The 13,379-nt window shown below is 40.8% G+C and overlaps 1 protein-coding gene across 7 annotated transcripts in view; it reads right to left on the bottom strand.

Moving 5' to 3' along the window:
- Positions 1-13,379, bottom strand: part of ATP2B3 (ATPase plasma membrane Ca2+ transporting 3) — a 131,580-nt gene that overhangs the window by 29,353 nt on the left and 88,848 nt on the right. For all 7 annotated transcript variants that reach the window (XM_034434193.3, XM_034434194.3, XM_034434196.3 and 4 more), the window contains 5 exons: positions 11,390-11,624; positions 9,625-9,804; positions 8,581-8,668; positions 8,258-8,364; positions 1,343-1,534 (listed from right to left, as the gene is read on the bottom strand). In XM_034434193.3, the coding sequence (XP_034290084.2) occupies positions 1,343-1,534; positions 8,258-8,364; positions 8,581-8,668; positions 9,625-9,804; positions 11,390-11,624 (802 nt within the window). The remainder of the gene's footprint in view (positions 1-1,342; positions 1,535-8,257; positions 8,365-8,580; positions 8,669-9,624; positions 9,805-11,389; positions 11,625-13,379) is intronic.

Genomic DNA, 13,379 nt, shown 5'->3' with positions numbered 1-13,379 from the left:
ATTTGACTCTATACTGTTCTGTATTCCTCAATCCAGTATATAATATTTAAATGGACTGACCCAATAACACAAGTTGTGAGTAATTGAAGCTGAAGCATGTTTGACTGTAGGTATAAGCTAAATTTAAAGAAAGAAATCCATCTTTAAAAAAAAGTGAGAAGTAGCTGGTTTTTATGTGCCTGCCCTGCATGCATATTTGTTAGCTAGAAATGCTTTGCTGACTGTTTACCCAAAATTGTCATTTGCAGAAAATAGCAAATTGTGTGGGAGCAACCCTCCCCTCCACCTAATAATGTCATGTATCTATCACCAATTGCGTGGATTGAACTAAGATCTTGGGACAATTTTAAGCTGATTTATCTAACTTCGTTGTCCACTGTCAGGCCCTATATGGTCCTTGACATCAGGGAATTTTACCATAGAGCAGTGTTTCTCAACCTTATGGGTAGATTTCAACTCCCAGAATTTCCCCAGCAAGCTTACGAGAATGTGTATCACAAAAGACATATGCATTTCCTTTATTAGAATGGCTTTATAAGTCCCCTGCCCCCAGCCACATATGAGGATGTAGCTTCACTGTGTAAAGGAAGACTCAATCATCCAGGCCAAAAGCAACTAAAAAGGTTAAATCATGGCAACAGAGCCAAAGTTTATTAAACTGAGATGTTTTGTTACTCATCCAAGTAACTTCTTCAGTCAAAACGAATAAAATTCAGTTAGGCAGAGAATCAGAGAGTTGTTGGAATGTACTAACTCTTGCCATACCAACTGCAAGGGTTTCTCCCTGAAACGTATTGCGTTCAATGTATTGTGTTCTCATTGATTGGAACACTCCAAGATGATGTTGCACAGAAGAATACTAAAACTTGTTCTCTATCATCCCAGAGGGAAGATTAATGGATTTAATTTACACAAAGGCAAATTCCAGCTGAAGAATTGGAAACACTTCTTAGCAGTAAGAGAAGTTCAGTGGTGAAACTAATTACTCAGGGAAGTAATGGGACTTGCATTGAACAGCCCTCAGTTGGGAATCTTTTTGTATTCTTGCGTGGATCATAGATCCAGATTTGTTGGTTTAGTGGCTCCTTCTAAATTTATGGTTCTAAATATGTTATCATGATTTGATGAGGGATTATATCTCCTTCTCTTAAATTCTCTCATTTTTGAATATTCATTTTCTATACAGTCATCTAAGACACACACTCACATACTTTTCCACCCGGGATGTGAGAAACAGCTGGAACAGATCATTCCATTGTATCCCCATTGTGTATTTTCCCAATTTCTAGACCGTCCAGGCCTCCATCTTCCATTTACTGCTCCACCTTGCAATGCAGCCCACCTGGGTGATGCAGGCCCCGGTGAAGGCTACGATGACGGCCACCACATTGACAGTGAGCTGGAACTGCAGGAATTTGGAGATGCTGTCATAAACATTGCGACCCCACATCACCGCCTTGACGATGCTGGAGAAATTGTCATCAGTCAGGATGATGTCAGAGGCCTCTTTCGCCACATCGGTGCCTGCTAAGCCCTGAGGATGACACAAAAGTAGAGGGTTGGTACATTCTTCTTTTTGTGAGGGGCAAAAAAAACCCCTCTCTCCTTTTTTCTTAAGGACTGTAATGATCCCAATAGTTGTGTGTTCTAATAGTATTTTCATTGATCTAATTCATCAATTTCTAATCCTATGCCAATTAAAACACATATGTTTCAGTGGTGGGTTGCTACCGGTTTGTCCCTGATCGGGTGAATTGGTAGCGTCGGCGGTGGAAGGCTCCGCCCACCCACCCGGACACTTCTGCGTTGTTCTGTTGTTCTGTTGTGTGAGCGTGCAAGCACGCCCACGAGCAAACCGGTAGCGATGGGCTTTGAAACCCACCCCTGATACGTTTATTCAGGTTTATTTATTGATTTGCTGTATGGTTGTAGACTGGAAATCTACATTATAACATAACAATATTCCTGAAAGCAATAAAGCCAGGAGAGAAATCATAACAGAATCAAACTTTATAAGCTAGCATGTTTATCAAAATTTATTATTTTCTTGACAGAGCTCAAACCCAGTACCTCTGAACAGTAATGGGGAGAAAATGGCAATGTTTCTGGAGATTTCACTAGATGGGTTCTTTAATTAAAACACTTGCAATCTCTGATTAAGAGCAGCACAAGCATTGGCTAAGTCGGGGGAGAAATTAAGTCTGCACACCAGGTCAGGTATAAAGGGCAAATCAATAAAACATGTACAAGTGCCTTAACCTCTATCACTCAACACATGGGTAGGCATTCCTAATAAGTGATCTTGCCAATGCGAACTCCCTTTTATGAAGAGCAAGGACAGGATGAATACAATGTTTAGAGGCCAAAGTCTCTAGAGTCGTGGTAGGACGTTTGTGACTTGTTTTGCACATCTAAATCAAATATTGTCTGCTTAACTTCGGGCAGAGCTTTTTCTGGACCAAGATGAGTAGGGTATGGGTTGAGACTCTGCAGTGTGACATATTATTGGATGTATACTCCTTCCATTTGAGAATGCAGCTAGGTTTGACTGGTCCTATAAAATATACCTGCTAGAGATTCCCCACGGGTGTTCCTGGGTATCCCTGATTCTTCTCCCCACTCACTAGTTGTTCCTTTTTGATATTCTTTTTCTCTCCTCTGTTCTCTCTCTACCAACATCACCTCTTCCTTAGGAGAAATAAGCACCAGCTCCTGATTTATTTACTACATTTCTTTCCTTATGTGCTCTAATAAATACTGTAGGAGGAGAACCATGTTACTCTATGGTAGCCAAAAATTAGGAGTTTGGTAGCAATTTTTCCAACTAAGAAATTTTATTAAAAAGCATAAGTTTTTGTGAACTATTTCATCAGAAGTGTGGAGTGGTTAAGCAGATGCAGCATTTAAATTGGGGTGATGCTTCCTTTCCTCCCTTGCTCCCCAACTTAAATTCTATATCAGTTTAGCTACTCCATTATTCTGGTGAAGTGAGCTATAGTTTACGAAAGCTGATTTTTTATAATGTGTTAGTTGAAAAAGATGCTACCAGAGTTAGACCCATACATTAAAGAAAGGGGGAAAAAAAGATAAAACTGCATTGTATTCTACAAGGCTAAAGAAAGATAATTAACTAGCCAGCCAGCCAGCCAGGAGAACTTGAATAAGAAGAGAAACAGAAACTTTGATACAAATACATAGACATGCATACACACACATTTGAATGCCTCAAGAACATGGAACCCAGTTCCGTGTTCTAGAGTAGCAACTCCAAAATGACTCTGGGTGATTTACAATTTTAAAAGAATGCATAATATAAAAGAAAAACAAGAACATCTAGACAAAACCACACAAGTAACCAAAGAATGCCAGAGGTTCCACAAACTCTCTAATCCCAGGTCTGGGAAGAGAGTCAGGTAGTTAGAAATTTATAGAATATTTAAAGATGGGATCCACATGTATTTCTGGGGTTATGATGTTCCAAAGGGCAAGCACAACAATAGAGAAGGCATACATTTTAAATCCCACAAGATGACAACATTTAACTGAAAGAACTGGAATACACCCACTCTGTCCAATTGTACCAGATAGGCAAGAAACTATCAGAGATAGCTGCTCCCTCAAATAACCAGGCCTTGTGCCATGAAGGGATTTATAGGTGATGTGCAGCACCTTGAATTGCACCTGGAAACCAGCTGGTAACCAATGCAGCTCCTTAAAGTAATGATGATACAAAGGTGTAATGTAGGCACCCAATTCTACTTGCACCACTGCATTTTGGATCAGCTGTGGCTCCAGGAAACCCATGTAGAGTTCATTGCAATAGTTAAATTGCAAGGTGACCAGGCATGAGTGACCATGAAGGATCTTCTGGTCAAAGAAAAGCTACAACTCCATGAGAACACCTCCCCACCTCAAGTTGTCCAATAGTCTTGGATGGGGAGGTATAACTCCAACCAAGACTAAAAATGAAATCAACTCAGCCTTAGCCACTCACTCTTGTCAGAGTTGAGTCTATTCTTCTCTATCCAGAGCTGAACAGCCTCCAGACATAGGGTGACTGACTACATTGGCAGCTTCAACTGCACTACTCAAGTTGAGATGTACAATTGGGTATCGACAGCATAGTGACGATACACTGTTATTAGTTAATGACTGAAATAGAGCTCTGTTCTATCCTAGTGATAATACTGAACCCCGAACTGACATATGGCTTCACCAATGGTTTCATGTAGATGTTAAAGAGAAGGGACAAGAGGGTTGAACCTTGAGGCACCCCATAGGTGAGAGCTGCAGGTAGGACTTCCTCTCTCTTAGCAGTAATTGGGAATGACTACTGAGGAAGGAAGTGAACAACCGCAGCACAGTGCCTCCCACTCCTAACCTGCACAGCCAGTCCAGAAGAATGCCATGGTTGATGGTATTAAAAGTGCTAAGAGATCAGCACTCACAGCATCTATAAGTATAGTCCCCTCCTAACATATCTACCCCTGCCCCTCACAGTTTCAATCATACTGCCTTCCCTCTAATCTCCCCCCCCCCAGTTCTCCATTCCCTTTGTTCCAGATTCATATATTTCTCACACCTGCCAACTCCCCTCACCCCACTCAAAACAAACTAAACATTAAAACCCACCCACCCCCACTACCAATGCAGCCAGCCTGCTCCTTCCAAACTGCCTTGATCTCCCACCAACTGCTCTTCTCCTGGTGCTCTGCAGCTACGAGGCATCTGATCCTCAAGGGGAATGTCTACAGTCCCTAGCCAGGCTGTATTGTAATTACAAAAGTTCTCTTATTTATCAATACCACACTTTTACAAAGTATGAGATACAAGCTTGTTTTGAAAGCTTTCAACAATCGCCAGGAAAACACTTCAAAAATGTTTTTCATAGTCCCCCATCTGAAATGTTTCCATGTCACCCTTTCTTCCTAATCAGATATGTTTTGTATTATAGAGTTGTGAATTCAGACAATTCTGCAAAGCCCATTGGCATTTTAGAGAATTTCTAGTCACTAAAGAAATCAGGACCAAATTAAATTGCACAAAAAAGTATGCAAGCTTTTGAATTTCCCAAAACATTTTTATTGGGCTAAGTGATATGAGAAGGAAGAGGTAGAGAAGAAGGAACTGCTTGGCAGCTACACAAATCATTCATCTTATGATCTTCTCAGGGCTTAATATCCTGGAGCCTATTTGTCAAGTGAAAAGGTACAATTGTTCAGTGGACTGGAAAATAAAGTGTTGCATCAAACTATTTCACCTCCCTAAAGAACAATCACATAGCAAACTTCATAATATATACTTTAATATATGGCCTTAGGCATGAAAGCTGGCTGGGTGACTTTGGGCTAGTCATACTCCCTCAGCCCAAATCCACCATAGGGTTGTCATGGTATGGAAAATAGGAGGAGGAAGGATATTGTATGTTTATTTGCCACCTTGATGTACTTATAAAGTAATAAAGGTGGGATTAATAAAACTAATAAAAAGTTATTCCTGGCATTTTTACCAGGAATTTTTTTTCATGTACAAAACATACTTGAATCCCATTTAAAGAGGTTGTTCTAAAGCCCAAGAAAATAAACTAGGCTACAGGTATTGCTGGCCTTTGTCACAATATTTTCCACTGATAATTTCAATGCACATTTTTAAAAAATCCCCAATAAAAATAAAAGTCTGCTAAAATTCCAATCTTGACCCCTTCTGAGATACCATCATCACCCCACTTTCATAAAAGGGAAAGAAATAGTGTCATTATTGTTGTTTTGGCATACCAGTTAGTGACCAGATGTTCAGAAGATTTCTATGTGTTTAGTGCTGATCTTGTCTAGGAGTGAGTTATATGCGTAAATAATGCCGCAATTCGTTTGGAACTGGGCATATCCTCACTTGCTACAATCTTGTGGAAACATGCAATTGGCTATTGGTTGTCCCTGTGGACTAGACTCCCAGGCTATTACCTAGGCCAATGCCTATGGTGGGACCCTTTTCATAGTCCCTGGGCCCATAATATCCATACAAAACTTTTGAAGATCGGGATTTCCCCCATTGAAGCTTTTATTTTAGGCCCCGATGCTGCCAAATCGTTGATTTTTCAATGGCTGGACGACATTGATAGACAATTAAATCTGGCAAACGGATCGGGATCATGCTAACAGTTTTCCCTTGGTATTGTTCCCTCGCCTCCCACTCCCCCTTATCCCTCCGCGTTACACTCTATCAAACATAGGCACGAATGAAGGCACGATTTAATGTGATCCCCTCGAATGTCCTCGACAATAGGCTCTCGGGGGGAGTAAAATCCATCTATTGTACATGTGATGGCCGATCCCCGGAATCTCTGTTCCACATTACATTCGTATGTCCCCACTATCGAGACATAAGATCAAGATTCATTTCTCCTATTTCCCAGAGATTCCCTGGTTCACCTGATCTGTTCAGCCTTTATTTCCTACTCCAGGACACAGACCCCAATATAACTCCAAAGGTGGCAAAAATTTTTGCTGCAGTCGTGGCTGAAAAAAAACGGGGGAAGAGACGGATAACCCTACGGCAGAGGATCACTAGTATTGACAGTACAGATTGTATCTGAGGCAGTAGATGGTGTACTGTCACATGATCTATCTATATTTGTAAAATATACTCCCCTTCTATGTGTATTTTAATTTGGTCTCTGACTGCAATAAAAAAAAAGCTTACTTACTAATATATAATAACAAAAAAATAAGTCCTGGAATAATGTAATGCCTCCCAATGCCTACTTCTCTGACACTTCTCAGTCAGCAGGCTTTTTGGAATCTTAAAACAAACAAACACAAATGTTTGTACCTTTTTTTTAGCTTAGAGATTTCAATCAGGATTCCTAGAATGTACATGATGGTGTCACAGCATCAATGTATAGTCAATCATGCCACGATATCATAAAGACAAATCAGAATGAGGAATCAAGGTGACCAGATGTTGATGTTTTGTTCTTGTATACAAATGAGACAACTGTTTTCAACCCAACCCTAACTGAAGCTACTCTAAAGCATTGTTAGCATAGACTGCTAGTATGCAATATACACAGTGATGGGATTCAGCCAGTTCGCACCACTTCAGGAGAACCGGTTGTTAACTTTCTGAGCAGTATGGCAAGCAGTATGTTGGAAGAAAGAAGTCATGCTCATTTCCCATTGAATTGGTTCAATTGATAACATATTCTGACTTAAAAAAACAGACACCAAAGTTCTTCAGCTAGTTGAAATAAACCTTTAGGGTTTTAAGCTAGATTTCTAAGTAATTTGCAAAGGATCCAGTTTGAAGTAGAAATCCCACGCAAGAAAAGAAACATCTAACCAGCACTTGTTCTGTTTATTCTTTTGACTTCCTGTATGAATATCTGGCACAAAGAATAAGAAATTCTGAAATGCTTGTTATCAGCTCGCTTACTTGCCAGAGAAAGGAGGGAGCAAAGGATGGAGCAGAGATGGAAATGACATCATTGCTCTTGATCTGAAAAAACAACAACCACAGAGCTACACTTTCCAATATTTCCTCCCTCATATTGCAGACTGGCAACTGCTTATCCAGAATGGTATTGATGGTCAGTAGGAATGGGCTAGCTGGTGCTTATTGAGCTTGTAGTCATTAATACTTTTTTAAAAGTTCCAGCACCAAATATTTGATTGACATTTAAATTAGCTAATGGTTTCCCATGGCTGAGCCCCTTAAGTTGGATGTAATCCATTTAATTCATAACTTTGGCATCAATGCTGATACAGAGTAGCAGGCTACTTTGGATCTGGGCCCTCTCTTTTCAGTTCAAGGTCACCTGCTCATCTGCAAGGTCAAATCCTGAAAACCCTTGCAAATCTGCAGAAATGGCTTATGCACGCAGCATTAATTGATGACTATGATGTCTCTCTGGAACCTTCCTCCCCACCAGGTCCCTCATGCAATTTATATTCATTTCCACGGAAAATGGCAATAAGCAGATAATCATACATACAGCACTTGCTTGCTTTTTAAAAAGGCAGACTGCCTGTACCAAGCATAGGGGAAAGAAAGGACTGATGGCGGCTGGGCCAGCATTGAGTTAACTAGTACGTACATCTGTCATTGCAGCTGCGACGCCAGGAGGATGCTGGGCTCATCCCACAGATGAAGGACATGCTGTGAGCTCTCTTTTTATATTATGTTTGTCTTCACCCTAGTTCCCTGTGAAGTGGATGTCCCTGTGGACACAGGGGAGGGAATTCAGTTCAACTCCTCTTACCATGGCAAAGCCCACATCGGCCTTCTTGAGCGCGGGTCCATCGTTCGTTCCATCCCCAGTGACAGCGACTACCTGGCGCTGGTCCCCAATAGTGCTGTCAATGATGCCTTGAAGGTCAAGAATGTGAGTTAGCTAGTGGCGAGTGGGCTACGATCCAAATACATCCCAGAGCTGTTTGCATCGTTAGGTGGACATGCTTTCAGAGAAATTCTGGGCTGCATATCTGGAGTTTGATTTGGAACAGGAAATCAATCCAAATCCCGGGAATTCTAGTTCCCACCACCCCGTTTTGACTGAGGACGAAGAGATTGGCGGGATCTTACCTTTCACCAGGGTATGCTTATCAGTAGGTGATGATCGAGCCAGAACTCGCAGCTTTGGCCAGATTTTATCAAGACGTTCTTGTTCTATCTATAAACATAGAGAAGTAGTATGTGTAGTACAAGAGAACATAGGAAGTTGGCTTAGATCATTTCTGCACCATCAATTTATAGCATCTTCTGGAGTCATCCAACCATCATTGGCCAGAATAATGCACTCAGACTTTATATCACTTCTAGGATGACTGGATGATACTCAGGAGGTGCTATAAGTCCTTAGTGTGGAAATTCTGAGTCTGGCCATTCACCATTTCTAGCTTTCAATTGTCTCAGCTGATAGGTGGTACAGGGATAGCAATAGGTATAGATAGATAGATAGATAGATAGATAAATAGATAGATAGATAGATAGATAGATAGATAGATAGATAGAAAAAGAAAAAAAAAAGAGAGAGAAGGGCATCAGCACAAACTTCATATGGAAAAAATCTTAGGTTCAGTCCATTCAGAGACTGTGGAGGGCGGGGGAAGATCTATTGCCAAAAACTAGAATTTTCTGCATACGAATTTTGTGCTATAGCCTTTCTCCAAACAGTGCTGGGACAGTTTTTCCCAAGTCTGCCACTCATCGTCATCTTTTGCTAATTGCAATATCAAATGCTTGGGCCATCAAAGGTAAGAAAAGTGACATCCTTTCTCCTATGCTGTTGAATGAGCTAGGTAGTCTAGAAATAGCTTGGCAAACAGTAAAAAAGGGAAGAGCTTTTCCCTCTGGTATGAGAACTTTTTGTTTGTGGGGATTTTTTTTTTTTAAAAAATGGTGAAGGGTGTTTAGAATCTTCCTAATGATTGGAGTTCATGAAAAACTGAGATTTGTTCAAATTGAAGGTCTCTTGTTTAAAGGGGGATCCTCTTCCTGATCTCCAAATGAATTTCCATTTGAGCAAGCCCTTTGAGGAGGAAAGCTGCTATTTCAGAACGTACCTCCCTGACTTTGGAATTGCAGGAATAGCACCTTTCCAAAAACTTAAAACAGCTTCTTTGATACCTCTCCCTTCTCATTGCGGATCCTTCGGTTGAAGTCCTTTCCCTCCAGACATAAGAAGTCCTCCCCTGGTTGGATGATGCCACATTTGGCAGCAATGGCCCGAGCTGTGTTGATGTTGTCTCCTGTCACCATACGGACAGTGATGCCAGCACGCTGGCACTTGCGGATGGCCTCTGGCACCTGGAAAATGAACACACGGTATAGCCAATTAAAGGCATTGATTGCTTATAACATAACACGCTTCTTGATTTTCTACCTCAGTATTGAATCTGATATCGAGACTGGGAATCTCAGCTTTATATTTCCAAAACATAATCAGATTTCCTTGCTGGATTCATAACCAAAGTCATCAGCTAATCACTATTTCACCTCTAAAGCATCTAGCAAATTTGGGGAAAGTAGAAGCCAGGGAAAACCCCCCGAATCATAACCCCAGTCTTTTTCTTTAAAATAAAAGTGGCCACCTTCAGCATATTTTTGTTTTTCTCATTCAGGCTGCTAAGATATATCTACCCATATATCCTGATATTGTGTCACAGTCACAATGCTCAACTAAAATAGATGGTTAATGTCAGGAGGACACAATCCTGCATAGGAGACATATTATTCATCTTAAAAGCCTTCTGCTAAAGCCAGATTTGTTGAAATTCATTGTCATTAGACTGAGGATGAAAACAATCTATCTATATATGTATATAGTGAGAGAAAACTATTCATTGACTTCACTCTATTTAATCATGTTCCCCATCTACGATGCAAAGCTCTATCTTATTTTCGCACAAAATAACGAAAATGCTTCCTTGCACAGGATAATTAAAATGTATGTCTTAGTACTTTCTTCTTTGCACTAACATCCAAATACTTTATCATGTAAAGTGCTTCATGTCTTTTAAAATGTTGAAGCAATTATGCTGATTTTACGAGTGCTAGCAAAAGGGGGAGAGCTGTTATTTAGAACAGAAATCCCAACAGATCTGACCAATGGAAATCTCCTTTAGCAACTTCCCAAGATTCTCTCTGGCCTCTAAAAATGTATTAAGCTTTTCCAAACTTGTCTTTGTAGCCAAAGGATTAAAAACATGATTCCCCCTGCGTGATGGCACAGTGGTTAGAATGCAATATTGCAGGCTAATTCTGCCGACCTGCTAGGAATTCAATTCTGACTGGCTTGAGGTTGATTCAGCCTTCCATCTTTCCAAGGTCAGTAAAATGAGGACCTAGGCTGTTGGGGAAAATATGCTGACTCTGTAAATCGCTTAGAAAGCACTATGAAGTGGTATATAAGTCTAAGTGCTGTTGCTATTGCTATTTTTCTTAAATGCAAAGGAAACTATTGTTATGAAGCTTAATTCTGGGCTATTTCTAGACAACTCTGACTTTATCTGTATTACAGAATTGAAGCAGCTCTGCTTGTTTGGCAAAATCCTCTTAGGATCCAAAACCACCGTCCTGTCTGATAGGCCATAGTGGCTGTGGAAAGCAGAATAACATAATAACAGAGTTGGAAGTGGCCTTGGAGGTTTTGTAGTCCAACTCCATGCTCAAGCAGAAGACCCTATTCCATCCCCATACCACCTCAATTTGTTTTTACTAGCCAACAGAACCTATAGCCCTGTTCTGTTTCAGCTTTGATCAGCCATTGGGAAGAAATGGGAGATTGGAAATTTAAGAGTTGATTTTCCCCTGACTCACAAAACAAAACACAAAACACAAAAAACAAAACACAGGTTTGTTCAGAGAAAATCCACCTCTATCCAGCCATTACCTCTGGTCGCACAGGATCCTCAATCCCCACCACAGCAATGCAGGTCAAATCTATCACAATATCATTCTCATTGTCCCAGTCAGGCTCCTTCCCTGCTGGAAAGTCACGGTAGGCTATGCAGATAGTTCGCAGCCCATCGCAGGCCATGGGCTCGATCACTTTCTTTACCATTTCATCTCGGTCCCTGGGCCGGAAGACGCGAAGCTCTCCATTGCTATTTAGAATGTTTGTGCACCTGTAAGAGGGACGAACACACCCACACGCACACACATATACATACGTGTACCAAAAGGAGTTTATACAGAATCCTTCCTGCTTAGGTATCAGTTCTGCCATACAAGGTATGCAATGACTCATTTATCCAGGATGTTTATTAAAGAAAGTAACTTTTCAAAATTGGCTCATTTTGATAAAGGGGAAAAAAATGTTGCTCCTTTGAGCCTTTATTGATTCCTGGCAACTGCCTGGAATAGTCCCTGCAGTTTTTTGGGGCAAGATTTATGGTTTGTCCTTGCTCCTTTCCTAGGACTCAGAAAGAGTGACTGGCCCAAGGTCACCCAGCTGCCTTTGTGTCTAAGGTAGGAGTAGAACTCAAAGTCTCCCGGCTTCTAATGTGAGGCCTTATCAAACTTACTCCTTGATAAAGAAGCCTCTGCAAAAGGCTATAATGGTAGTTAAAGGCAGATCAAAGGAAATGAAATCTCATGTTCAGGAATTCTGCTAATTCTGACTTCTGAGCCATGTCAGAGCTTCTCCAATGACCATCATCCTGAAAGTTTTAATTAAGTCGGCATTGCCCATGTTAGTTTCATACTGCTCTGCTGCTTTCTTGTTTTCATGAAATGCTGCTTTAATTTATTAGAGTTTGTCGCCTAGTCAACCAGATGATCAGACTGGATTTAGAATTTTTGTCCACCTATTGAACCCTTCCCAAGGACCTGGGATAGGCAGATGTCATAGTTTGATGGCATTAAATGTATCATCGCAGGTGTAAGCTGTTCCGAGTAAAGCTGCCTTCTGCAATTGACTGCTGATGATTTTATGATTATGGTGGGTCACACAGTGTTTCTTTTTATGTATCTATTTATTAATCAAATGTATATAGATGCACATCTCGTCAAAGGTGGTGCACAGTGGGTGAAGCCTCTTATAAAAACCAGTGATATAATAAAAAGTATAAAAATCACATTAACAGTAAATGTTATAAAAACAAAGATACAAACCCTAGGCAAAGAGGGAATAAAAATAGCCAGTTTAGTAACTGAGCCATCTAAGCATGTCTCTGGTTCCCTGGGAGCCCCAGGCCTGATAATATAACCAGGTCTGGAGGGCCTTCCAGAATATCAAAAAGGATGGAACTAATCTAATTTTTTTGGGGGGGGGGAGTGGGAGGGGAAGAATGCTTCATAAGATAGATGCCACAACAGAGAAGCCACATCTGTGGACCCCATCAAATGTAGGTCCCTGGATGATGGTATGCGCAGCATGCCTTCCTTCTCTGGTAAATCTAATGGGGCAGGCAGATTTCACTGGGGAGAGGTGGTCCCTCAGATAGCCTGGTTCCATGCCATGAAAAGCTTTATAGGTCAAAAACGGAACCTTGAGCTGGACTCAAAAGCAAACTGGCAACAAAATGCAGCTCTCAGAACAAAGGTGTTAACATGCACTGTTCTAGGCGTGCACTTAACCACATTATTAACTACAGCTGTAAGTGTTGAAGAGAGGGATGGAACTTATTTATAAATTCCTGCTTCTCCTTGCTTCTTGCCTGATTTTTGTTGTTGTTGTTGTTGTCCCCCACAACTGACCATTTTATTCATTGTTGATTGTCTCCACTGCAAATGTATCCTCAAATGAGGTACATAGGTAGCCTTAGACAAGCCCTTGGTCTTAGCTCATCACCATATTGCTCATATTTATTTGAGCTTCTTTAGCCTGCTTCTCCATCTAAAATAAATTCTTTGTTTGGATTCCAATAGCATGCAGATAA

Source organism: Pantherophis guttatus, chromosome 2, assembly GCF_059756535.1.
Source record: "Pantherophis guttatus breed Tessera chromosome 2, ASM5975653v1, whole genome shotgun sequence".
In the NCBI taxonomy this organism is placed as follows: domain Eukaryota; kingdom Metazoa; phylum Chordata; class Lepidosauria; order Squamata; family Colubridae; genus Pantherophis; species Pantherophis guttatus.
This window is presented reverse-complemented; position numbering and strand designations above follow the sequence as displayed.